Here is a 27,552-nt window from a genome sequence, read left to right on the forward strand (position 1 = left end):
TATCCATGTATTTGTTTGTCTGCAATTAGCCTTCGCGCATGAACTTGCAATAAAGTTATTATTATTATTAGTTAATATAGACAAGATCGGTTTGCTATTTAATATGTTATAGTTATCTGTTACTTGATATTTACCTGCATTTGGATCTACTGTAAGTATTGTTAGATGGCGTCAATGTTTATTAGATCAGCATATCATCTATTATACTGTGCACTTTAGATATCCATATATACTTTCTTTTTAATACTTATATTACGATCAGTGTTTCATTACCCTAATGGAGTAAAGCTTAGTGGAAGCCTTTCCAGATTTCTTCCTTTCACTTGACCACGTTTTATGTGTTATCATATTTATTTCTTCGCTGTTCCACTCTCTTGTGCAAATGAATAGATATTTCAAAAAGATTGCCTTTCTTTCATTTTCATGTACGATTTAGATTAATGCCACTTTTGCGAGCACTATGCTTTTGCTCCTTTGAAACCTATTTTTTTTGCTATCTGGTCAAATCAAGGACGTTATATAGGACTAAATAATGTCCTTGGTCAAATGCATAAAAGATGGCCTCCCGCGGTCTACTCTTGCCTGTAAACACCATTGAACCACAGTCCAAGTGGACACGCGTGGTTTCACCGAACTGCCGCGAGTTTCAATGAAGCCAGACTTATCATTGTACCCACTGAACAAGCAACAGCCATATCAGTGTCGCCTAAAAAATCACATTAGAAATGTGACGCCATTTTGTTGACATCCGGGTCACTGACGCAGATCTGTTAAGCCAATGAGATGAAGCGGATCATGTTCGGATTATTCCAATCAAAACCAAGGGGCGTGAAGGATCATTGTATTGGCGTGGTTTCCACTGTTTGTTGGGAAAGAAACTTTGGACATTAAGTTGAGTTTTAAGAGAGCTATTCTTATTGTTCCTTTTTTTTTCCACTTTCTCTGGCTAGCTAGGTCAACAAACGCCCTCTGTGAATATATTCTGGTCCGGCTAAATATGTTTGTACAATTTTAGTGTTAGCTACCGCCCTTTCGTTGGTCGCCTAAGACTCTTATATGCTATTAAGAAGCAACTGCGAAGTATCAAGCGAAGAATATACTCTACTTGAGAGTTTCGTAATAAACCTTAAGTACGTATACATTTCCTGGTATGATTAAGTAAAGCAGTATTTCAATATTCAATTGTACGTCTTTTACGATGTACAGAAATGCACTGTCCATCTAGACCGCTAGTCCTTGAGTACGTCCTCCTACTTTAGTTTCGTGTATACCACTAAAAGTCGTTTTGTTTTTTCTTCCACAAAGGCTGCCGATATTAAATGTCACCACAAGCTTCAATTATATCCCTTCATGCTAACATGCCGTGAAATTGTCCTGGAGTAGGCCGCGGGGGAGTAAGATTATCCCGTAATTCGTTAAACCATTCTAACTCTCGCCAGACTTGGAATGAAAACTAACAAATTTTCTGCTGCGTTTCCTCCAGTCATAACCCCTAGTGGCAACCCCCCCCTCCCCAGATCCGTATCGAAGCAACGAAGGCATCTAGCGTCCTCTGAACACAAAACCACGTAAGCAAGTAACATAAAACCCCGTATCGCTACCTTTGTACGCCCGGTGTTACATTGTTTGCATTGTTCTCCTCCAGATGACGAGGGTCGCCCGGTGTCAAATACCCCCTACCCCTCGTACAGGACAGAGTCCACTGTCAAAAAGGGGGCCGTACAATTATGACATAAAAATGTTCCATACCAAACAACAACCATTTACTTTTTGTCGAAAAACCTTGTTAATGAAATGATCGAATTAACAAAGTTTGTCATCTTGCTGACGTAGAATTTTACTTTTTAAGACGGAACATACAATTTGTAGTCACCTGTAAACACCTAAAGGAGGCAATAATGGTAGGTTCCTTACAAGACAAGAAGCCCCTTTCACCCTTCACCGCTGGTTTCTAAGGCCGCGTGTTTATGTAAATAAGCCCCACTACCCAGGCCTGCAACTCCTCAGAACCTGTCAGATCTGGGCAAATACCTGTCTATCTCCGTCGGCGTTCAAACCCGAAGACAAAACATTTCATCCCCGAGGATCTACGGAAAGTGACGATGTTGCATTTAGGGGTGTCGCCCGGGACTCGTCGGACATACGTCCGAGCGCAGGACAGACTTCGGTACTTGCTGTACTCCACGAAAATGGACGACCTCCACCAACACGACTTCGAACATCTTCCTTTCATAGAATGGGTCGTACATCGTGAGTATACCTGATACAAAATAATCCTTTTATTTCTACGTACCGCTAGTGACTCGTCGTTTCGTGAGTATGCTCTAGGCTCTTCAGAAGTCGTTGTCTATAACATGTGGTGTGCCACCTAAATGGTTTTCCATTTGGTAAAACTGGTCATTTGATTTTCGGAATATTTTCACATACACCCTTCGACTGTTCGACACACTGAAGTTATGTGTGAGTTTTGTTGTGAAAGATAAGTGTTTGCAGTTTTTGTGAAGTGCTCATATATCTCTGTTCTTCTTTCGAAGTCCGGAAACACGTATTTTTGGGTCACGTAGAATGATGGCATGTTACCTTAACGGTGCTATGAAAAGACTAGTCACAGTCACATACTGCTGGTACGCTTACTGACGGCGTGGACACTGAGTCGTCCTAGTTTGTCGCACGATTTTTATGTCGAAGACTTTTCAAACAGACTGACAGAACCAACCGCCGACAAGCATCTAAGACAGCCCTTTCCGTACTAACAAGCCGGCTAAAGATTCCGTACGACACGACAAGATATCCTAAGAATGTCTTCGGTTTGCAATCGTACGATGATCGTAGGACAAATTCAACAGGGCCCTTATGTACAATTCTTTCGCACTTAGCCGCCATTTATTCCCTCTAGGCGTCAAACAAAAAGAACTATCGCAGGAAATGAAAATATTAATTTTCTCATTTTTAAAAATTTCTTTGACTATAAACGTTTTGGAATTAAACACTGCCGGTGGTTGTTATACAGGAACAGTTCATACATGTAGCTACAAATTTCATCTGTGTTATGAATTCACAAGTATATTTATTCATTTGGGACACAAACGTATTTATTAAATTTAGAATGGCGATGTGGAATCGTACAGCGCACGATTTTAGGACTAAATCTCTAAATTTTTGTGCTATAGAAATATGTAGGAGAAAAAATGTGAATTTCTTTTGCTACAAACTGTAAAGTGCCGCGTATATTTTTGTTCTGATACATGTACCGTTCCAATTTTTAGTATCTAACGAATCAAATTATCAACTAGTTGATAATCTAATCAATATTTTAGACAACCCGTTTTGGACATATCCTTATCGATAATGTTTGTGTCTATCTACGTCGTATCTACAGCGCCATGAGTTTTTAATGAGGTTTAGACGTTCTATAGTTCAAGTGTCCGTCAGCCATTCCCACCTGGGCGATCTTATCAATGATAAATACGAACCAAACGTATCCCTTTCTATTCACTACAGTGCCCAACATTGTTTAAACCTTCTAAGCGACCCTCTATTTTTAGTTTGCGGTAGAATTACTTCTCTATAAGAGGTTCAAGGTACAGAAGTACCAAACAAGGGGGCTGCCGTATTCTAGCTACTGATAGGTTACCTATTCTAAAACTGTTCATCTAAGAAATCTGTTTTGTGTCTATAGCACACATGGAGACACATGAATATATTGCTGTTATCTTTAAGGCAGGATTTTAAGAACCGTGTATTTCTTAAAGTGGAGCCAGCGGCTAGGGTTCACGCCCGGGTCTTGGCGCAACTGAAAACGAGTCACGTCGTTCTTTTGGATGGGGACGTAAAGCCGGATGCCCCGTGTATGAGGCAGCTTAAAAGAACCCAACACACTCATAGAGAAGAATATGAGTGTCCCGGTGTACTTAGCTGAAAATGCGAGCCGTATCGAAGCTGCATTGCAGTATAGTAGCTGGTGAAAAATCGTCATGCTTCGTTCTAAGTCTAGAGTCGCCCACTTTTAATCTTAATTACCTTACCTTACCTGGAATCCTAAATTTTCGAAGTCTAACGTAACGCTAGTCCAAGGCACCCATTCAAAACTAGCCTCTACCAGGCTCCGCGGATCGCTGGGAAAATAGTAGAAATTGGCCAAACAGAGTCAATTGTATGTATGGAGTCGGCTACAGAGAGAGGGTCAAATACGTAATCCTTTGCCTGCGAATGAAACCCTCCATGGCCAAGGTCCCCCGGCAAATGTTCTCCCTATAGCCGGCGCGGTTAGTCTGGTAGAGACTAATTCAAAACTCGAGTCGTAGTCTGAAAATTTACCGAGCGTACTTGAAATACCCTTGGACATTTTCTCTAGTACCTCTATTCTTTTTTCTTAACTGTCAAAAGATGTAAACAGATCATCTCCCACTAATTGTCACCAAATACTTGCCCTGTTTCGCGGCTCGGTTAAAAAATACAATCTCATCCTGGTGTATTTGTTACGATTTGAAAAGGGCCCTGCGACTTGCGGCTCGGTTGTTTTTGCCGTATTGTGTAGAAAGTGGCGGAAAATGGGGCGAGTTGGAGGAAAGAGAGGGATATGACTAAGTGGAGGTAGCTAGGGGTACGGCCAATTGTTATTCTCCTCAATCTAGATAGACTTGGTGTGCTGTATACCAGAGCCATGTACCTGGAAAAAAGTTAGGGATTGGTACTTCCATTTGCATTCGTGACTTAACCAATTGTCAGAATACTTCCGCACTTGACCTTCGATACATTTATGTAAGAGTTCTGTCGTAAGGTGTAGCTTTCCTTAAGTGCTCAAATATTGTCTCTCTCTTTTTGCAAACTCCGGAAACACGTTTCGGATCACGTCGTTTGACGTTATGTGCCCTTAACGGTAAAAGCATAGCAAGCAGAATGAGCGCTGTCACAGTTACATTCTGCTCGCACACTTTCGGCGAGGTCGCATTCGTCATAGGTTGTCGTACGATTTTGATGTCGAAGAATTTTCAAGCTGGCTGAAACAGAATTATCTATTCGCTAACAACTATCCAAGACAGCCATCTTCTGTGACAAGAGAACTAAAGAGATTGTACGACATCCGCACGACTTTCACAAGAATGCCGTTTGCGGTCGTATGACTATCGTAAGACGAATGTGACAGGGCTCTTATGTACAATTTCTTAGCTCTCACTCACTCTTAATTTCCTTCCCTTGTAGTAAAACAGACTAACAGAAAAACTATCAAAATGAATGGAAATTTTCTCATATTTGAAACCTTTATTGACTAATAAAAGTCTGACAGGACAGTGCTATACAAGGACAGATCTTAGTTCCGAGCTAACATTAGCCCAAGGTAGCCTGTGTTATCCAATATCTCACTGAGGGGGCTTTTTGTGGCATCCTCCCGTTAAAGGGCTGATATAAGCGTGATTTTGTCAGGTCAACCAAAGGGACGAATTCAAAGAAACGAGTTACCACTTTAACAATCCAAATAGAGGTACTGACATCACTGTGTTTACTTTAAATGACCTTGAGAATTTTTTTCAACTGCACTGTCAAAAGATGTAAACAGCTCTATTAATTATAGCTATTAGTAAGTCATTATAAGGCGATAACAGGGCTTAGCTGGCACTAATTGTCACCAAATACTTGCCCTGTTTCGTGGCTCAGTTAGAAAGTACAATCGGCCCCCGATGTATTTGTTACGGGTTGAAAAGGGCGTTGCGACTAAGGAAACGGTCTGGTTGACTTTACCGTATTGTGTAGAAAGTGACGGAAAGGGGGTTTGTTGGAGTAGGGAGGGGGTGTTATGACTCATTTGAAGGGGAAGCACTGCCAACTGTTGTAAAATTATTCCTCTTTGTTGTTTTCTATTCTCGGGCTGCGTACCTTAAAATGTAGAGACGGGTACAGGGGTTTAGGTACAGGTTCGGATATGTACCTTACGCTAAAGAAGTTTGTTTATTAATTTGTTTGTTAAGTTATACATGTAGCCAATGGTCTTTTAAGGCTCAAATTCTCAGCTTTGTTTTCATGTAGGAAATTTGCATGTTTGTCATCTCAAAACGAGAATATTAATTTCAATAAGTTTTCAAAGTTTTCAATTGCTAGATTGTTGAAATGGTCAACTTTGCAATGACGGACATATCCTCAATCTTAAAAGAAATGGTATCCGCTAATGTTTTAGTTTATAAGAAACAATTGAAAAAAAATCTACCGTCAAGTCCGGACCTTTACAAAAACAATCTACAGATACAACTACATGTACATTTGCTGTTTAGGTCTAGACCAATCCTGTACCTAAACAATTTCACCGTTACAGGTACATGTACTAGCCACACAGACCTAATGTATACAGTTTCTTTCACTCTCTATATGCCCTCACAACAAAGCTACACATTCTAATCCTAAAGCATATTTTCTTTTCCACTTGCAATGTTGTGAAAGTAAACGTTTGCGATCAATGGAGGTTACAGACCTTTGTTAGTGATGTAAACTTCGGTGAACCGCCGCGAATATAAGACCGTCAACTTTTCTATGCTGCCTCTTTCATGTTCGCTAAACAAAGACGACGTTTAGGGTGGGTTGAGTTCAAAAGGAAAACAATTGATGGTGTTGATGTAAAGACAAAATTTCTGTGTCAACTACGGTCATATCCACTAAAATACCCCGTCCATCTAATCATTACCACAATTAAGAACAGACACAATCGATTTTGATTGTTTTCCAACTTGTCCAACACTCACTAAGTCTTTTTTAAATATACACAACTTTAAAGCACATACATATACAAAGAGAATGTCAACGGGTAGTATCACTGTTACATGAAACATTGCGTAGCATGGTGGAAAGGTTTGCTAAGAAAACAAACATGCCGACGTTGCCAACGAAAAGTGTCAAGGTTGTTTTTCTTGTGAATCACTCACTGTATTGGCGAGGTTACAGTCGTCGTATGTGGTCGTATGCAATTTTCATGTCGTAGAATTTACAAGCGGATTGAGACAAGACCAACCGCCGACAAAGATTAAAGACAGTCTTTTCGGTAACAAGACAGCTCAATTTTGTACGACATTTGAATAGCAATTCTACGAATGCCATCAGTTTGTGCTGGATCAAACGTGATCGTTTAGCGTACTTAGAACAGACTCAAAAATATCCCCTGCAGTTCCAGAGCAAGCTGCTAGGGGGCCCAAACCTAGAGCACTTCTTCCTTACATCACAAGCTACCTACCACTAAAAAATGAAGACCATAGCACGTCCAGGACAAAACATACAAAGCCGGAAGTTCTGCTGCAGTACCAAGTTCACATACCAGGGGGCCCAAAATCAACCTTGACCTTTGTCAACCCAAGACCTAACTACGTACCAAACAGCATCGTAATCCAGCCAAAGGTTCTTTAGTTATGCTTGCTGCAAAATCCGGAAACACACGAACACAAACAGACGGACACACAGACGCGAAAACTATACCTCCATTCTTCATGTCGGTAATTATCAGATATAATGCTTTAAGTATTAAAGCTATAGCGAGTTAATAACCCTAACTAAAAGACCATCATGCCACATGATACACGTAAGCGACCTATATAAGATTAGAGTCCTTCTTACAGAATTTTAATCCGCGCCTTTTTCTTAGCTGGGGGTCGAGTCAGGAGTGTGCATCTGGGAAAAACAAACATCGCCAAACCTTTGATGCCCTTTGAACTCCTTTAAGAGATACTTGGTGGATGTCTTAAGAAGTTAGATATAAGATACGGTAAAGATGTTTTGAATACATGTCCAGTGTGGCGGATAATGGGGTATAAATGTTCAGGCGTCCATCCAGTAGATTATATCAGTCTGTGAACAGCTATAGCAATGGACGGTAAGTCTGTCTCTTCGTTTAGGCGATGAGAATATGGAAAGTCTTATCAACTTTAAACAATCTTTTTTAGAATCTAGTAACTTCAAACCTTCTCTTTTTCACAAATGTCATACATCGATAGGAATATGTTTTTGATTTGAGAGAACGTGTATTACTACGTATCGCATCATTTCCAATATGTCTTTAGATTTTTCAGATGCCATAAATCCTTTTAAATCTGGAGTGTCGAAAGTTCTTAGTTAGCTGTAGAAATTTAAAGTAGCTGTCCCATAGCCTCAAAAGGGCAATCTTTGCCTTTAATATGTTTTACATGCGGGAAGAAGGGTCACCTCCTTATGGAGTATTGTAAATAGGGTTGTGCGCACGTTTGCAGATATAAGTGACAATCCCTTTGCTGCATAAGTATGTAATTTGGCATGTCGTCTGCTTGTATTCGCGAGATGGTGAACTCTTTTTTTACACCGAAGAAGTTTTTAGGGAAAATAATATTTCAGAAAACACCCCTATCTTTAGAGAATTGTAGAGTTCAAAGTCACTTTCTCGACTTCTGGGTCTGTGTCTTCGCACCTATAAATCAATAATTTTATGGATTCATCAAAAATTTGGTATGTCGGTAGATAAAGAGGGTATCAAACACCTTAGCAACACAGCAAACACCATAATTACTTCATGGAGAATTGTGTTTTAAAGGAGTCCTAAACTCCAGAAGGTGGTGTTATTTTCCACTACATTATGTATCAATGAATACATAATCAGCCGATTTTTTTACAGAATTCTGCTTGTGGTGAATTACACAAGGTGTCTTTTTTTTAAACAATATGATACTCACTAAACCCTTGCAGACCCTACCCATGTATTCCCTATGTGCAAACATACATCTTTAATGGTGAGTATTTTTGGCATAGATGAGGGCGGTTAAGCACAATAAGAAGGCCAAGATATGAAAGAACACAAAGCAAGACGAGTTTTTCTTTAGGACACCTTTAAGGCTCTTGTTTATATTGAATTTGCAGACCCCATGAGTGTAGAGCATCAGGCCATCCTCCTCCGCCACCATAGCACACTGGTGAGGGAACTCAACACACTCAAGCCTTCTAGACTCTTCAGCTTCCTTATCGGGAGGAAAGTTCTCAACTTCCAAGACGAAGCCGTCATACTACATAGAAAGGTGAGTTACAAATCTGCATTATGAAAATCCGTATCGGGAGGAAAGTCCTCAACTTCCAAGACGAAGCCGTCACACATAAAAAGTTGGGGTAGAAATCTTCAGAACTGAAAGTTAATGCTACAAACACATTTCCAAACTAATGCCAAGCGAGGTAGTTTACCTGCTAGCAGTGTTAAACAATAAGCTATGGCTTTGAGTGTGATAGTTTGATCTAATCAATACAAGGGTGAACATAACAAGAGTGACAGAAATTTTGTGTAGTCGACGACAATCATAAATTTTTTGGAGGTTGCTAAATTACATGTTTGTACGAATTTCAGTTAAACTCCTTTAAGTACTATGGCACAGGATCTTATCAGCCGAAATATACATTCTTAGATAAAAATAAGAATATGCCAAATATCTTTTTTGAATCGCTGCTGGGAAGAAATTAAGATATCTCCATATCTACATCAGTTTGAAATAGATCAAACTCCATGTGAGGTAAGTTTGGTGTTTTTAGATTACAACTTCCTCACAGGCTCTTGCTCTGAGGCGTCGCCAAAAATCTTTGCATTTTCCAAGCTATATGCCGCGGGATTATAATAAGATATCCCCACAGGGAAGATAGGCGTAGACTAGATAATCCCCTCAGTCGTAGCTTCAGTCAGTACCATTGACAGGAGGCGCACTAATACACAAAGCACCCATTTTCCTGCCCGTCCCTACTGTATTACCTCGCCGCTTACTCACTAAGTAGTCTGTATCACTCATCATCATTTGATACATTCAATATTGGAACGGTCCGTTTGATCAAAGAGTTAGATCACACAAAACGTAATCCCTTAAGCCATTAGCTGTAGAGTGGAACGATACAAAGAGTACCTTAAGAAAATACACCCTAAATTGATACTACCTTGGGGAGGGCGTTCCATAAGTACGTGTATCTTTCAGACAGCCGTGTTTGTGTGCCCTCATTTTTATTTAGGACACATCTTTTTAAAACTTAATGATAATGGTTAAACCATACGAACAGAAAAAGCTACATTCATGTAGAATATGTAAAACTTACACTATAAAATGAGTGCAATTTCTGCTTTGTATCTTACTAATAAGTGAGGAAAAAATATTCTACTAGATTTCAATGTTGCGAATGCGTCAATTTGAGGCTTTGATGCATATCACTTGCCACGCTAGATTAGCAGATCTTTTGTGACGGCGCAGCTCCAGTTTTTCAACAAAAGCATATCTGGTCCCAAATCTGTGTTGTCCCACTTTGGCTCTTAACGGTAAACACCATGTTGAAAGAAACCATTGAGTGTACATCAAGACAAGAAGTATTAGATACACGCCGTGATCTATTTTTGAACGCATCTGTTGCTTGTTCGGTGTCACATTTTGGATCACAATTCCTCTCCCCACCACAGTAACAAACATACAAATATTTGCAGTCAATTAAACCAGTTTATTTCCAAATAGAAGCTGTGAAAATTGCGGTTTTAGTAGGAAAACTTTGTCCAGACGATTGTGTTGTTTACTTCGCTGAGCGTAGCAGGTGTTTAAACCTTACGCTCTTTGTTTATTGGTCGATTGTGTAGCGTTTTATTGTTATTGTATCATTTTTACAGTCCACATAAAAGATTGGTTTACACGGGTTAGGGATAGGTCGTGGGGTACAGAAGAGAGATTTTGTTTTGTTTACATTCGTGTACTAAGGGTTGGTTATGTCAACAAACGCTTATGTTGCACCAACCGAAGGGGGCAACGCTTTATTTGTTTACTTTATTCACCTGTTGCCAAAAACATTCTTGCTTTTGCAACTTATGACAAAATTGGTTACAAATATTTCATCGGTCTTCGGTTGATTGTAACAATTAGGAGTTTTAAAACACTGAGAATCACCTTTGAAACCTTTAAAGATTGATCTATTTTAAACACCGCTGGCTGGGTTGAAGTTGAAAATATACGGATAAGTTTGGATATCTTAAGAAAAAACGTCAGACAGACTTCGTTATCTACAGATCTTAAAAGTAGAGAAATTTAGAAAGTAAGACACCAAACAAGAAAGCACATCCATGCGATTGGCATTAAATTAGATAAGGTTTAGAAAATAATGACACATTCTTATTTTCTAGTGATTTTTTTAACTAACATAAAAGCAACATGGTGCTATATGACGAGAAAAGTGGGTTCTTAGTTTTAGTAACGATTATAGCTCGGATATGACATTAAATGGAGGTCCCGTGTTTAGGGAGAGCCACACCCCGCGCACGTAAAAGAACCCACCACGCCTTTCGAAAAAGAGTAGGGGCAAGCCCCGGTATGCGAAGGTCCAAATCCTTCTGTCTGGAGTTGGTGATTCACTACAAATCACCCGGATGGAAGCCTGGCGAACCTCCATCTCGTATCAGCCATATAGTGATTTACACCATTCACCCGGACGGGAGACCTGGCGCATCCCCGTCTTGTATCAGCCAGCGAATCTAAGGGTATGTCACCCCGCAAGGGGCGGTATAACCCCGACGGTGTACGTCGCACGTAAACACGTCACACGTAAGCACGTCGACTACCTACCTACCTAACGATTATTGTGCACAGCGGCGAGAAAGAAATATCATATATTCTATAAATAAATCAGAAAGCCAATTCCAATGTGTGAACTTTAAGGTGGGGTGGGGAATGTTCATTCATCAGAAATAGATAGATAAACTTTATCTCATATTTCTGTAGCCCAAATAAATATGTTGCAACAAAATCTTCTGTGTTTTCCAGAGTTCTGAGTTTGCTGTGAACGCAGCCTTCCTCCACATACTGAAGTTGAAGGGAGACCGCGCCTTCAAGGCGTTCTGTGACGGGCTGCGATCCCGCTGTGGGGCTCACCAGGGGTACCTGGCAGAACTATTGGAGGGTACGATAGGGGAAAACATGTCAGGTAAATCAACATTCTGGTTATATATACTAGTAACTTTCACTTCATTTTGAGGGCCAGGTCATGGAACAAACCGCCCCCCCCCCCTATAAAAAAAAGAAAGAATTAAGTGGAACTCCCTTTTACGGAGTAAAAAAAAATGCATGGTAAAGTCAAAGAGTAAGAACTGGGAAAGAGGTCCATATCAAATCAGTGAGTCTTAACACTGTTGGTCTTTGGACTATGCTCGTTTTAACTTAACATTTGTATGAGTTTCATAATCTAGTACACGTACTTCCTTCTTTTTGTAAAATCAAAAATGTTTTGAATGTCAAATTCACTTATCATATGTATTTAAGTAGACTTTGGGACAGTATGGTCGATCAAGATCTGCGAAGACATTCCTTTAGATACAAATTGATAATTATAAATAAATATAGATGAATGAATATAAATGAATATTTCATGTATCTATCATGTCGAAGTTTATATTCACATCTAGTAAAGGTTCGACTAAGGTCATGTATCAACTTTATCTGATAAGTTTTAATTCAATTTCACCGTTTTTTTTCTTCTTCACTGCAGATCTCATAGACATCTTCAAGATCGTGTCATATCACGTGGCTCTCGCGAGACCTCTCGGGTGGGCCGCGTTGCCGCGAGACTTGGGCGTTCCCGTGCGAGTGATCGAGTCGTGCAAACGGGAGAACAGGTCAGTAACTGACATTAGAGTTAATTAATTAATAAGTTAGATCAATTTATGTTGCGTGATCTATGTACCGATTTTCCTATGTTCGAAGCTCCGGGTTCCCTTGGAAATCAACAATATCTATTGCTGTAAGGGCTACCCAGATGTTTTAAAGATTAAAATAATAGAATTAATGAATTAATTAGTAGCTGCAAATACAATAAGTCAGTTCAATGTTTAAACTGAGCATTCGCGGTGAGATGCATTGTGGATAAAATGTCGAAGGTGAGGGCCCCTGAGACATAAATAAACACGTCTGGACACATGCAAATGTATTAGCATGCTACTATATACAAATTAGGGGTCTTCACTTTTGACAAAGTAACCACAATGAATCTAACTGCACATGCGCAGTTCAATCCGTGCATCGGCTTAAAAGTCCATATTCTATTTCATATTCAAAAAGGTACAATACCCTAAAGATAAAAATGCAAAATGTTAGATAAATAAAAAAGGATCTGGAGATGCAGGGTATCGATCCCCGTACCTCTCGCATGCTAAGCGAGCGCTCTACCATCTGAGCTACATCCCCTGTTCACGACATACACTGAAATAAACAAGCCCTAAGTAGAGCTCCTTCACGTGACCGTCAATGCGTCCACCACTGTCCGCCGCCATATTCGAATTCGCAGCTGGCTTCAAGCGTTTTGGGACGTTAAATACATCTGTTGACACTTATTGAATATCACCATTATATCAATTACTGCCATATTTGTCTTTCAAGAATGCAAATAAATTTAAGATAAGACTACAACGAATTTCGAGTCCCATTCAAAGTTTTCCCTACACTTATCTGAAAACTTGATGGGTTCGTGAGTGGTTACGATTCTGTTTTACCATTTATTGGAATTGAAGGAGATTACAAAATTGTCCTCGCGGGGCCAAAACATTTGCCATGGTCCCTTTCCTGGGCACCGCGTACACTATATCAGATCCAGTAGTTTTCGACAGAGGATTCCCCACACAAAAGTGATTCGGTTACCAACAAGCTTTCGATAAGTCCTCTGATACCTCCAAAGTTGAAATGACCCGAAGCCTATGTCACGTGACCGTAAGTGTGACCTCAGCAACGGGTCAAAGGTTACCGAAAGTCGGTCTCGGTCCCGTCTCTGTCGAGGGTATTACTCTTTGGTGAATCCTAACCCGCGACGACGCGAGCACTCTACCCACTAGGTTACAGCATCGGACGAAGGTTCGCAACATTAGGCCATTTTGATTTAATCACATGGATGACATCAGTGCGCATGAATTTTAGTCTGTTTAAAAAAAACGCTTTCGGCCATACTGCAAATCGTAAAAAGCAGCTCTAAAATGAGAATATCTGTGCTTTCAATGGCAAAAAAATATATATTTCGAAAAATGGATACTAATTTCGTACAATGCCAAAGTCAATTCCAAAGTCAACGAAGATGATTTGAAAGAACAAAATGAAGAATCTGCATTTTGGTATACTATACTCTGTGTGTTTACTTTTGTTTATCCTTCATCGAGCTCACCACGTAAATTTCAAAATGAAGGCAACTTTTACCAAACTTTTTTTGTACTCGCACGCTCACAGCAGTTTTTGGGGTCCTCAGAGGATGGCGTCCATATAATTGAATCAACATGGCCTCTCAATATGTCCCGTGAATAAAGGCTAATGGTCTGTCTTTCTGTCTTCTTAGGCTGGGGTCTCACCGTCTGGTGCACTGCCTGATCCGCTGGATGGACTGCCGCACGGACGCGGAGAGACTCCTGGACGAGTTGGTCAACTCACTCTACAGACTCAACCTGGGATACGTTGCAAGTGAGTCCAACTACAAGTGTTTGCAATCACGTGATTATGACGTAATCCTACATCCGCCATGTTGGTTGGTTAAAATATACTGACTTAATCCAGGATATGTTTCGACTTGGAAAGTAGTCAGTTATAAGAGGGTTCATGTACCCAACTGCGCATGCGTAGCGAAATGCATTGTGAGCAATGTGTAAAAGGTGCCCCTAGTATGCCCCTAAGATATAAACATCGTATAGTATGGTCCTGTTTGCAAGTTAGGGGTACCAGCAATGCATTTCCCCCGCATGCGCAGTCCGAACCATGAACCTCCTCAAAACAGCTTTCTGTGACCTTTTATCATCATCTAGTTCTGTCACATGTCTACATTTGTATATCAAGCAATGGCACAGTCTACTTTCCGTTATTTTCGCTGCATTAGCGCTGGCCAAATGTTAGCCAATTAGATACCCCCCCTCCTATTGTTGAAGTGGACGTTCTCAGCCAATCACGTTGATTGTTGACCGAAGGTTGTGACATAATTGGCTAGCTACTTTCTCGGACGACAATGATTCATGAGTCAGTATGTACCTTGTGCAATATTGATAACAAACATATCTATGTTTGAAATTTTTCCCACGTAGATGGTGTGGAGGCGTTGAGAGTGACCATGCCGCAGGAGGGAGAGAGTGAGACGTCCGAACTGACCGCTGCGGACATCCCCGTGGTCAAAACCACTGTCCACACCAAGGTGCCTGGGTCAGAGGTCGCCGACAGCGTCATGACAGGTAAAAAATCCAGTTCACTTAAGGTTAAAGGCACAACAAAAACAGCCTTGAAAATGTTTGGTTGCTTCAGAATGACGTACAAAATGGCGACAGGAAATTGCCAATACGCATGCTCAGCTGATATGAAATACATTATATGCAATTGATAATTACTAAGACATTACAAAACCATCATTGTACATCATAATGAGTGATATTACACCATTATTTATTCATTTGTATAAGCGTAGCACAACGATGCCCATCTTGTTTTTTTCATATTCATTTGTGTCAAAGTGTGTGCTTTTTCTAGATTACTCCCGACCAAAAGTTTCAAGCTACCACTAAGAATCTATGACACTTTTCTTAGGGGAATGATGTCCCTTAAAGTTTCAAATACGTTGTTTGTTTGTTTGTTTGTTTTGTTTTCCTTTTACGTAATGGTGGCTTGTTTTTCATGCACCTTGTAGAAGAAGATGTCAGTTTGGACAAGAGTGAGATCACAGACGGACGATCAAACGGCAGAAGAAGCGCCGTCAGAAGCGAAAACAGTTCGGGCCCGAGTCGGACAGCTTCGGCAGACACCGGAGTCCACGTCGGGTCCAATCGGTCGGCGTCGGCAGAAACCGGAGGGTACTTCGGGCCCACTCGGTCCCGATCGCTGCATCCAGTCAAGGGAGGAGCTTCGGGTTATAGGAAAGGGTTTGAGAAACGACAAGTCCAGACACCAGATTCAGGCGTTGCTATGTCAGTGGAAGCGAACTGAAATTCTCTCTACTGGTAGATATATGTACAAAGTTATGTGTATGTCGTAGATACGTAGGCTGTTTTTAACGACAACAAAATATTACTGACGCCAGCGATTTTTCAAACGTGCCACAAAGCCCATACCGTCCCTCGTCTCTGTTCAGAGATGATTGGCGTGAATTGTCACCACGAATTCGAAATACCTTGTCATGCTGATCCTGACAATTGTCGGTTTGAACATGCTTGTTCTGTATGCTATCCTTTACAATTGTCGGGTTGAGGGTATTTTCAGAGAAAGTTTATTGCAAATTCCTGCCCGAAGGCTAATTGCAAGTACATGTACATATAACGCGGAGTGGACGTATATGTTGCACCCTCGCGGTTGTTGTAAAGCGAAGTAACTAAAAATGAGCAGAATAAACTAGTACCCTTTGTTTCAAAGGTGTCTGGGCACTTCAGCAGTGGGAGCATATTTTTGCTCTGGAAATCCAGCAGGACGAGGGTTAAAACCAATTACGAATCCACAAAAAACAAGAACCGAGGGTAGATTTCTCAACAACTGCTTATTCTATACTATCCAACTTTTACTGAACAGCAAATTAATTATAAAAGATGTTTTCCGGACTGATAAGTATTGTGGGTTAACCGACTAGAATGTAGAAGACAGTTGTATGAAGTAAAGTAAATATTTCATTTTTAGACATGATATCCCCTAGGATATAACAGAGTGCCTGTTTTGTACAATTGGAAAATAAGCCATCAATTCTGAAACTAGAATACCTCTGACTGAATACAGATCCGGCATGTAAACAATACAAGCACGCCCTCTTGTGACGCTGAAAGGAGCTACAACTAGCACGTACTTATGTATTGCAAGAAATTGTCTGACCTAAAGATTGCAGCTATCCTGGGAGAATGGATATTAGTCCATCGTTATAAAAGCTGTTGTAAATTCCTCGGATTGCATTAAACAAAATTGAATCCATAGTGGAAAATTAGTTATGAACATATCATGTGTATTTTGGTATTTTTGTACGTTGTATATATCATTTGTGGAAAACAAGTCATTAGGGTATATATGTCTGTGTACTAGTACTTTAGGTCTATCCAGATGTTATGTCATGTTTTATATCAACTAAATGTTTTTGTTGTGTGTGTTGAAATAAAGATACCGAGTATATAACATATTCTTTTTAACTCATTTTGTGCAACTTTATATGGATTGGTTGGTTGGTTGGTTGGTTGGGTGATTGGTTGGTAAGTTGGTTGGTTGGTTGGTTGGTTGATTGGTTGGTTGGTTGATTGGTTGGTTGGTGGATGGGTTTCTTGGTTGGTTGATTGATTGGTTGGTTGATTGGTTGCATGGTTGCTTGGTTGCTTGGTGGACGGGTTTCTTGGTTGGTCGTTCGGTTAAAAATTGTTTATTCGCCAAACGTTGTATAAGTGGCCATAACATCTAGGTAAAAAAACCCTCATAATTGTAAAAGAAAAAGGAAATGAATATTTATGAAAAGAGAAATCAGAAAGCTCTATAAAGAAACATTTTTTTCTTTTACAAATTTTCTATGATTTCAAATCAGTGTTATAGTGGTGTCTTAAATATTCTTTCTCTGTGCCTTTCTTTAAAGCATACGTTTTTACCAGCACAACACCGAAAGCACAAGTCTAAATATTCGCAGTATCACAAATGACATTATTTAGTATTGACACACGTCGAAGCACTTTTCTTGAAAAAAATGTGTCTACCATATGACGGATACTCAAAACTTACCAAAAGCCTCATTTTCTAAACTATTTCTTTTTTGTCATTCGCCCTTAATCACATACTAGTATCAATGGGTGAGGGAGAGGGGGGTCGAGAAATAAAGAAAAAAGAAGGAAGGAAGGAAGGAAGGAAGGAAGGAAGGAAGGAAGGAAGGAAGGAAGGAAGGAAGGAAGGAAGGAAGGAAGGAAGGAAGGAAGGAAGGAAGGAAGGAAGGAAGGAAGGAAGGAAGGAAGGAAGGAAGGAAGGAAGGAAGGAAGGAAGGAAGAAGAGAAAAAAGCCCTTAGCGAAACACAAATATGAACAACATAAGCTTGAAGGGCCTATAACCGTAATTTATTCATTCACTAGACTAATTTCCAAGAAGATATTGGGTGAAAAATCGTAAGTTGTGTTAGAGTACTGTCCATAAAACCTACCAGAAAACGTTACGAAATTCAACATCTGCTTCGAGAATACTCTAGCCCTTACCCAACAAGTATTCGGCTGCTGAAAGGAACGCAGACTGTATTACATTAATATCTAGGTGGAGGAAGGGTTAAATTAAATGTGGCGAGACTATATTTTCTTGTTATATAAAAAAGAGGAGGTCGCTTCAAATTACTTGTTATATAAAACAGGAAGTCGCGTCAAATTACATTCGAATCCAATTGGGCAGTCTACGGTATCTGAAACCTGCACTATGTAACAAATACTCCACAGAAAATAGACAACACATTTCCGCAATGAATTTTACAAGGTCTTTTTTTTGAGTAAGTTAACTAGACTGTTTTCGTGTTATTATTCTGCACTTTTGTGTAACCTGGTATATTTTTTATTGCTCTGTAAAGTATTATTTTGTAAAAAAAAAGATCATGTTTCTGAGTGTGATCTGCGTATTGTTTTACATTCTTGACATAGAATACTATCATCGTCATCATTACGTTGTATATTGTTTTAGCTATTAGAATGCACATTATTAGATCGATTTTTATTCATGTTATAGATAAGTTCTTTGAAATTGTTAAATATTAGAAATAGTCGTTTGTTATGTATCTACAAATTGCCATACATCGTACCCGTTAAAATTGTCGCGCAATAAAGTTCTTCTTCTATAAAACAAACAAAAAAATGAATAGAATTCTATTTCGTAGTTCCGGGGATGACATGTAGGAAGTTGAGAATTCCATTATTTTAGATTCATAACAAATATAGACTCAAAGCATCTTCGTTAATCGGTGTTGCAGTGCCGCTACGATTCACGTTTATAGCTAAGCACAATAACTCTATTCTTCTCAATAAGCGTGTTGGGTCATTTTACGTGCAGATATTTGATGCCTGAGGATAACGCTTTAAGCTATCTCATACATCAGGATTTTCGTCACCATCCGAAATGATTAATGCAGCCCCTTGCAACGTGCCCGAACATGGCTCTTGAACCTATATGATCTACCGATTTTGATAGACTCTACCAGACCTGGTATGGAGAAATAAACGGGGAAAAATCGTAATCAAAACCTTGCACCCTGAATTAGATTAATTGAATTAGTACTTAAAAACATGCAAAATAGGGATACCAATTTTACAAAAGAATAAGCTGGCTATAATCATATGTAGACAAATTCATGGCTGGACGTGGCTTATTCTTCCAGGATATTATTCTTATCAGCCCGTTAGGCCAATTTTCTGTTATTATTTCTTCTCAGAAATTCAAGAAGACATTCGATCCTTCTCAAGAAGAATGGCAAACATAAGTAATTTCCGTACCATGACATTTAATAATCTCTCACTTAGATACAACCACAAGTTATGATTTTAGTCAATACGTATGTTTCCTACTGCATTAATCATATAAGTATTCCAAAAAAATGTTGACGTTTCAAAAAAAATTCTGTCTAAAGACGCATTGTCTTGGAAAAATAGTTTGAATAAAAAAACGTATTTTTGTATAAACCTTGCAAGCACTGCAACAGCATCATACAGTAAATCATTTAGCATATACGAATAACTTCCTTTGGTTTTCATTACCATAGTGATTTGTCATAAAACTTTTAAACTAATTAATGAAATCAATGTCGAGTTTGTACAAGCACGAGAGAAATTACTTTCTTTGTATATCAAGATGCCTTACACATCTGAAATGTACATTTTCAATGTTCAATGGATTGCTTTGCTTAGATGTTTCGCAATATTGTGAATATCTCCATTTTGTCTTTCCGTTGCAATCCTTTTTCATTAGTTTGAGCACTTATGTGGAGTCTTATATCTCGTCAGCATTTTCGTAGATGTGTTCAGCACCGTTACGTGTCTGCATTTCTTGGTCATCGTTCTCGTAGTGGTGTACTGGCCCAAGACACACAGACCTAGAAAACAGAACACTAGAGGAGCGTACTCCAATCTGTAGTACGGTTGCTTGAACAATTGACATCCTCGAATTTTGTTCAAGACTTCTACAACGGCTCAAATACATATACGTACCAAAGCAAACCACTAGAAAACACATAGATACAACAATACAAGCCGCAATCGTCACATAGTCTAGATAGTGTAAAAATTGTCCCTCTGGTATCCGCGAAAGTAGAACAAACGTTAGGTTGTCGTGGTCTTTTACCGCTGTAAAAACCGTTGTTTCAACATTCGCTTTCGTAGAGTTTTGTTGCAAAAATGTTCTGTTGCTGTTTGAAAATGTGGAAAGCGTCATCATAGTATTGTTTACCTGGAAATTCTCCAGGCTAGTATTTGTGGTTTGTTTGTTTTCGGGAGCCCAGACGGTTAATACGGCGGTGGCTTTTGCGGTGTGGGTTTTTGGAACGCTGACGCTACAAGTATACGTGCCAGTCGTTTGGAGAGAGACTTGTCTGAGATGTAAAAAAGATACACACGTTTCACTGCGGTTTGTCGAAAACTGGGATGTATTGAAACCTGTGGCGTTGTTCTTAACTCTTTCTAACCCTTTAAGACGATCGCTTTCTTTGATGATGCTTCCATTTGGTTGAAACCAAGTAAAGCGAAGATTTTCCTTACACTTGGTCTCACACGTCAAAGACGTGTTACCGCCCACGCTTAAAGAAACGTTACTCGGAGACAATTTGACTTGGGTGTTTCCGTTGCAGAGGAGGGCTTCCAAACGTGCTCCACGTATAGAAACTATCTCTTCTTTGTCGTTTTCACAGTAGATTCTCCATAGCTTAAAAACTTTTGACAAGTACTGTTGGAAGGGTCGAAGGTTGCAGTTGCATTTGATAGGGTTATGTTTAAGGCTTAGCATTTGCAAGGGTTTGATGTATACTAGATCTTTGGGGAATAGTTCTATTTGGTTTTTCTCTAACATAAGATAATAGAGGACAGGAAGAGAAGCTATGGCTGAAGGAATACGTTTGAGGTCATTGTTGCTGAGATAGAGGTGTGTCAAATGTATCAGCCCGAAAAAGGCGTGATCGTCAATGTACGTAATTTTATTACATGTTGATCTTAGAATACGAAGCTTTTCCAGACCCCCAAACGTATCATTTTCAAGCCGGGTAATGTTGTTTTCTGAAATATCGATTTCCATGATGTTCGGCAAGTTTTTGAAGCATTTTCGTAGCAGTTTTTTCAGCCCACTTTTCCGCACGGTTAATTTTGTCAACCGTGGTAAGTGCCAGAAATCGCTCGGTGCAATTTTTTCAATATTTTGTGACAATATTTCAAGGGCTTTTGTGTTTTGTGGCAAAGGATGTGGAATGGCATGGTAAGTATGGTTGGTGGTAATTTCACATTTTACCACAGTATCACAGGTACAGTAATCTAGATTCAAACAGCGACAGTTACAAAAATGTACAAAGCATATTAATAATAATAACGTTGTACAATTCATCTTCAAATTCCCTAAAAATTGAGTTAAAACAGCAAATTTCTTATTCTAATTATGATATTACATTTACATTACAAGAAGAAAGCAAAAAAAACCAAGTAATATGAATTTGATTGTCACAACGAAATCAAAAGAATTTATGCTAGTTTGCCAACCTATACATTCTTGATATGGTTTAAAAAGAAAGTTCTATAGGAAAAAATCGTTCTTTTTTTTTCATTTCACTTCGAATTCTGCAATTTAAAGAAATATTGAAGGAGAATCTTGATTGAACGTTCGTAAATGTTAAAGACTTACGCGTAAGGGCCCGGCCACAACTGACCTACGATAGTCGTACGATCACACGTGCATACTATGAGCATTCTTGAAATACTCCGGCTGTGATTCGGAAAAGACTGGTCCTTGACGGTGGTTGTTTTATAGATAATTCTATGGCATCAAATTCGTACGACCGCCTTCTACGGAATGACTAGTCGGTTGCACTTACAGCATTTTGAGACCGCGATGTTTTCAGTTGATTTCAGCGTCGTATGCAGCAAGCCGTTGGTCCTATCTCACTAATAAATGCAAACGCCACGGAAGTCCGATTTCATGCAAGACGATGTCCAAAAATGTCCTTACATTTTTTAGCAAAAAAACGGCCCCGCACCACTCTTCGTTTGAGCCGGCGTCACACAAAAGAAAATAACTCACCGGACAATCAAATCTGCGAGCTCTATAACAACATTTTCGCAGTATGGCCGCTGTTCCCTCGATCGCTGCGTAATTTTTTGTTGATCGGCCGATGTTAGCAAGTCTATGCGTCCCGTCGGATATAACAGGGTAGATTTTCAGGCGACAAATACGCTCGATTCTCTGGTGATGTTGAAATTCCGCGATCAACAAATTCGGCCAAGGTCGTCGGTAATGTGACGTCCCTTGCGTACACGTGTTGTTGCAAAAGTCACAGGCTACTACCGTTGCCGACAGGTGCAAAGTGTTACACACTGACTTTTGCCGCGCGAAACACCGACTTAATTTTGCTGCGCGACACACCAAGCTTTGCGGGACTACACCCTCCCCTTTATAATAAATGGTCCCTAAATATGGTCAACGGTGACAAAATATGTATTTGATAATGAAGACCTTCATTGCATATTTAGCCATACTTAGCTAATTACAGGTCAAAGAACATAAGCTAACACTAAATATATAAAACATAAGTCAACTTCAATTTGTCTTGGACTCTACCAGCATTAGAAATATGAATTTCTCTACGGTACTCATGGGTAAAATAAGGGAATTTAGGGACCATCAATTATAAAGACGAGGGTGTAGTCCCACAAACTCTGATGTGTCGCGCAGTTCAAGACGGTGTGTCGCGCTTTGTACCTGTCGGCCACGGTAGGCTACTCGCCCATAATAAGTCTGCATCGCATAGCTGCACGTCGCGTAATAGAGCAGACAGCACGTTTCATATCTCCTCTTACAACCGCCTCGCTTCCTCTATTCGCCATTTTGTTTCCTTTGTACCCCGAAGACAAAGATATTTCCATGCCATCATGTTTACAGACCAAAAAAAAACTACTCTCCTGTTAACATCACAAAACCCACACATTACAGAAAAAGTGGGAGCATTCGTCTTCCACTGTCTCAAAAAAAGAAGTCAAACCCAAATAAGATAGAATTTAGTGTTAGTATTTGAGCTAGAATAGTCACAGCAGCCTATATTGTTACCAATTGTCTGTCCGTCCTTCCATGTTTCATGTACTTGCAATTAGCCTACGGGCAAGAACTTGCAATAAACTTAATATTATTATTGCAATAGACCCCTTTCCAAATTAAATGCAAAGCCTAAACTCGAAATGCGTGAGTGAGTGAGGGGGGGGGGGCGTTTTTTTCTGTGCAACGTTTCTTAACATCACTTTGCGCGACACAATTTTAGACTATAAAGCTGGGGAAGTTCGTGAGTTGAGCAGAACGGTGTGTTTTCTGGGTAGCGTTTATTTTACATCGCTTTGCCGCAATATTTCAGATTTCTGCCGGATGAAACCCCACAAAAACGTGAAAACAACCGCTTGATGTCCTTAAGTCCTCATGCCAATATTTTGTTACGTCCTCACCAACCATTTTGCCTCAGTCCCTTGAGGGGTTGCTGAGGACAGGTCCGGCTACCTACGGGTGCTGTAGTTGAACCATGCGGGGGAAGGCTCCTTCACTCCCGTAGAGGGTCCGCTCAATTCCCGATAGACCGGATACCAGGTTATGACCTCTGTAGCTTGCGCATTGTCAGTATATCACGTAGCTTGTAAAGAAGAAACAGCCAGCTCATAAGTTTTTTTTAAAATGTAGACAGGAGGTTTTATATTGTGGTTATCGAAATCCTCTTTCTACGCGGTTTCCCAAGATGATGTTGAAGTTAGTGATTTTTAAATACATTTTTGCTACATATGAAATTATCAGACCAACAAGTTTATTCATGAGGAACGTAGCTCGTTCTATAGACATCTTTCTTCCTTGTGAAAGATAGCAACAAAGATATCGGGGAAAATGTGCGACTTGAGTCAAAATGTCTATGTTTAAACGTCATGTATAAAGGGTTGGATGAATGAATGAATGAATTAGACGTATGAAAAAGTGAACAAATGATTGAATGAATAAATGCATAGTGGACAAATTATTAAATGAATGAATGAAAGAATAAATAGATAACGGAATAAGCGATTTCTCCTTTGCTCAGACAATTCCAACAGTATAGTTATGATTACCAAACCAGCACATACACATTTCGGTGCATGTGCAAGTTTCTTTTTTAGTAGTGATTCGTCTCTTGTCTCCGGAACAGTGCTGAACAATTTGGTCCACGTGTAGCTTCTACAATGTTTCGTGCCCAACGTGATAAATGCGTCAAATATCATTTCGGACCTCGACAAGCCCAAAAGAAGCACTGCACTCAGTTTAAAAATGTATTACAATATCCCTACAATTACAAAACATTAATCCATTATTTTATTTTATAAAGGTACACCAAGACATCGCCACTCTCTTTTGCAATTGACATTGCCTGTCACAAGTTGCAGTTTCTCGGCTCTTTGATTACTAGTATTTCAAAGATAAAGAAAGAAATGGAGACAAAAACACGACTTCGCGTCGGTGCAATTTATAAGCTTTTTGAAACATTTTATATAATGTTTGTTACAGATCGTTTATGTCTGTAATGAGCTATTTCTTATATACTAGTAGTCGAAGGATATGTCCTTCATAAATCCACCTGTTTGGACACGTGAAGACCCAATGTCAGGCCACGTGAACGTCACGTGTCTGATCACGTGTACATCACATGAATAATGTTTTCTTTTTCAGTTAACGTATTTAAGCAACTGTACAAGACGAGCCAATGCCACAAAACGATGAAGTTCCTAGGGGGAACTTTTGTTGTTTTGTTGGTGTTCGTGTTTTTGACTGACGGTTTTCAGGAGTGCGTTTTCGACTCGCGCTGCCTGTGTACCTCCAACGACCGTTCCGTCATTTGCATCTCGGGCCATATCGACGATGTGCCCGCCAACATTCCTAGTACTGTCGGTACTTTGAACGTAGAGGGCGGGCAAATCACCGAGCTGAGAAGAACTTCCTTTCTCGGTTTAACGAAGTTGAGAGGATTGTATCTGACTAGAAACAAAATATCTACAATCTTTGAAGGTGCGTTCACCGTTTGTTCTGGACTTATGAAAGTTGACCTTTCAAAAAACCTGCTAAAACGGGTGTTTAAACATTATTTTTCGGGACTTGAGGGTTTGAAAACGGTAAATTTGTCACAAAATCTGATTGGGTGTGTCGAACGGGGGGCTTTTGAAGGTTGCGAATCGCTTTCTGAAGTCGATTTTTCAGGTAATAACCTTGTTTTTGTACCGTGGAGTGCTCTGCTTCGAGGCCACAATATCAAATATGTCAGCCCTATGCAAAAGGGAGTGGCGTTTGTTAAGGCAGGGCAAATTTTGAGTGCCGGTTTTCAGGAGAAAATTAAAGACTTCGCGCCACCGGTATATATCAATGTGCACGGCAACCCGGTACATAATACGTGTGCAAGCAATTCTATATTCCATCCAGGAAACATACGTCGCATCCGGTTGGATAGCAAAAATATTCCAAATTGCGAACTGTTGGCGGGCATGACTGAAATATTGGCCAGCAATGCAGCGTTTCTATTTTGCTGCCGTGAAATGATCTTAGTTCAAGATGGAAATGCGGTGAAAATTAGCTGTTCGTACGAAAGACTTTCGCTATTTCATTCGACACATCCGAACCGTCTACGACAGGCGTCGTCTCCCACCGACGAGCTCCCGACGCCTACCGAAGAGCCGACGACAACTCACGAACCGACAAAAGAGACTGCCGAAACAACTCGACCGAACTTTTCTGATGCCTCTCTGTCAACTGCTTCGTTTACGTGGCTGCACAATGTAAGCATTTATTTGAATGGAAACTCTACAGGTTCTTGGGAACATTATATGATACAAGTAGAAATACAAGGACTGGTAGCGATGGTATCGGCAGCAATTGTGGGCATTGTCTTCAGCTGTTTTAAGATACACGCAAATAACAATCGGCGTTAAACTTAAAGCCAAGGGGATGAATTTTTATGTTAGGGCTGGAGGTGAAATATGCTGCAATTGCTCGTAAATGCTGCCGTATTAACACTCGATGGGCGTAGTAGGTCCATCCTCAGTGCTTGGAAGTTGGAACAGCCGACCTCCATATACGGCAATGCATGGCTCTTACATTGTGCCCCCTCTGGAAAACTGCAACTACCCTGTAGTGTATATTCAATGTACTTTCAGTAAAAGGGGGAGGGGTGCAGTTTCACAAAACTGTTACCATGGTAATTGTCAAAACAAAAACTTGAAATGTAGTCTGATTGTAAGTTTGTAGAGGTCTATTGGCTTTACTGCAGCGGATAATCTGTTAATTAATTTTCGATTCTTTCATTATATTAACAAGCCTTTCTGCTTATTTCTCCTGTTAATTTGAAAAATGAACCCATCTTTATTCCTTCAAATTCATTATTTCATAGTCTTTTAAATTTAACCTTATTACCGAATCAAAAAAGAAAAATGAAGTAATTATTGTAATCTCATGCAATGTGACTGTAAGTCACAAAAGTTCAGTGATAGAACTTACAGTCACTGTATCTTCAAATATTCAAGACATTCATAAAAGCCTCGCTAACATTGTGTACAATAATGTGTCATAGGATACAAGGTAGAATAATAAGAGCTGCTATAAGCTCTAAAGAGTTCTAAATCTACTAAATCTACTAAGAGTTAAGACTATGGTGTTAACAAAATTAGTATTGAATGACTTTAAATTTGAACTTGAAGCAATAAAATGATTGTAGAGTTTCTGACATTAAAGCATGTATGTTTTCATTTATTGTAGTACAGTAAAGTTATGATCAAAGTGGACATATAGTTTCACATGACACTGAATTTCATTATGCCCATTTTGGTAAAGCAGCATGTATGCTAAATGCAAGATTTTCAAGATAATGAGATGGCAGACTTCACCCCTTTACCCATACTGCTTGTGACACTTCCATTCCCACAGATAAAAATAGCAGCACATATTCATGAATATTCGGAATTGCAGAAATACAATTAACACAGACAGACAAGCTAAAACCAATACTTCAATCCCTTAATCTCCTACTGTCTTAGCACTTTTCTGAGTCTTAGGAATCTTTATATTCTTATTAATAAGACACAATGTAAGAATGTGAATATTTGTAACCTAGTGCATGAGAAGTTAAGAAGGCTAAATCTTATAAGACAAGACAATAAGTTCAAGAAACACAAACTGTTTTTTCAACATGGCACAATTTATAAAGATGGTAATGAAGAAACTGAGACAAGAAAGCCAACCAACTAAACTTCTTTGGATCTTTAATTCAATTCAAATGACTACAGACATACATGTATAAATCTTGGTACCATTCTTCAATTTCTTTTTTCACAACAATGTTTGAATATTTTAATCTAAGTTCAGATCTTATACGAAGATTTT

At 39.5% G+C, this 27,552-nt stretch overlaps 1 protein-coding gene and 1 non-coding gene across 2 annotated transcripts; one reads left to right on the top strand and one right to left on the bottom strand.

Annotated features, from left to right (window-relative positions):
• The first annotated feature begins 1,923 nt into the window (after positions 1 to 1,923).
• LOC136424410 (uncharacterized) lies at positions 1,924 to 17,106 on the top strand. The gene is made up of 7 exons (XM_066413003.1): positions 1,924 to 2,250; positions 8,863 to 9,017; positions 11,769 to 11,928; positions 12,490 to 12,616; positions 14,317 to 14,438; positions 15,050 to 15,193; positions 15,643 to 17,106. Exons 1-7 carry the CDS (start codon positions 2,103 to 2,105, stop codon positions 15,936 to 15,938), a joined length of 1,152 nt encoding a protein of 383 aa, XP_066269100.1. The 5' UTR covers positions 1,924 to 2,102; the 3' UTR covers positions 15,939 to 17,106.
• Trnaa-agc (transfer RNA alanine (anticodon AGC)) lies at positions 13,112 to 13,184 on the bottom strand. Its single transcript has one exon. It is a non-coding gene; the product is annotated as a tRNA-Ala (tRNA).
• Positions 17,107 to 27,552: the final 10,446 nt, after the last annotated feature.

Source organism: Branchiostoma lanceolatum, chromosome 18 (assembly GCF_035083965.1).
Source record: "Branchiostoma lanceolatum isolate klBraLanc5 chromosome 18, klBraLanc5.hap2, whole genome shotgun sequence".
NCBI lineage: Eukaryota > Metazoa > Chordata > Leptocardii > Amphioxiformes > Branchiostomatidae > Branchiostoma > Branchiostoma lanceolatum.

What these genes read in the sequence shown, in the direction of transcription:
- LOC136424410 (XM_066413003.1), top strand. Translation starts at nt 2,103, where the DNA reads ATGTTGCATTTAGGGGTGTCGCCCGGGACTCGTCGGACATACGTCCGA. An exon ending in TCGTGCAAACGGGAGAACAG is followed by an intron (nt 12,617 to 14,316) that starts GTCAGTAACTGA and finishes CTGTCTTCTTAG; the next exon opens with GCTGGGGTCTCACCGTCTGG. An exon ending in CAACCTGGGATACGTTGCAA is followed by an intron (nt 14,439 to 15,049) that starts GTGAGTCCAACT and finishes TTTCCCACGTAG; the next exon opens with ATGGTGTGGAGGCGTTGAGA.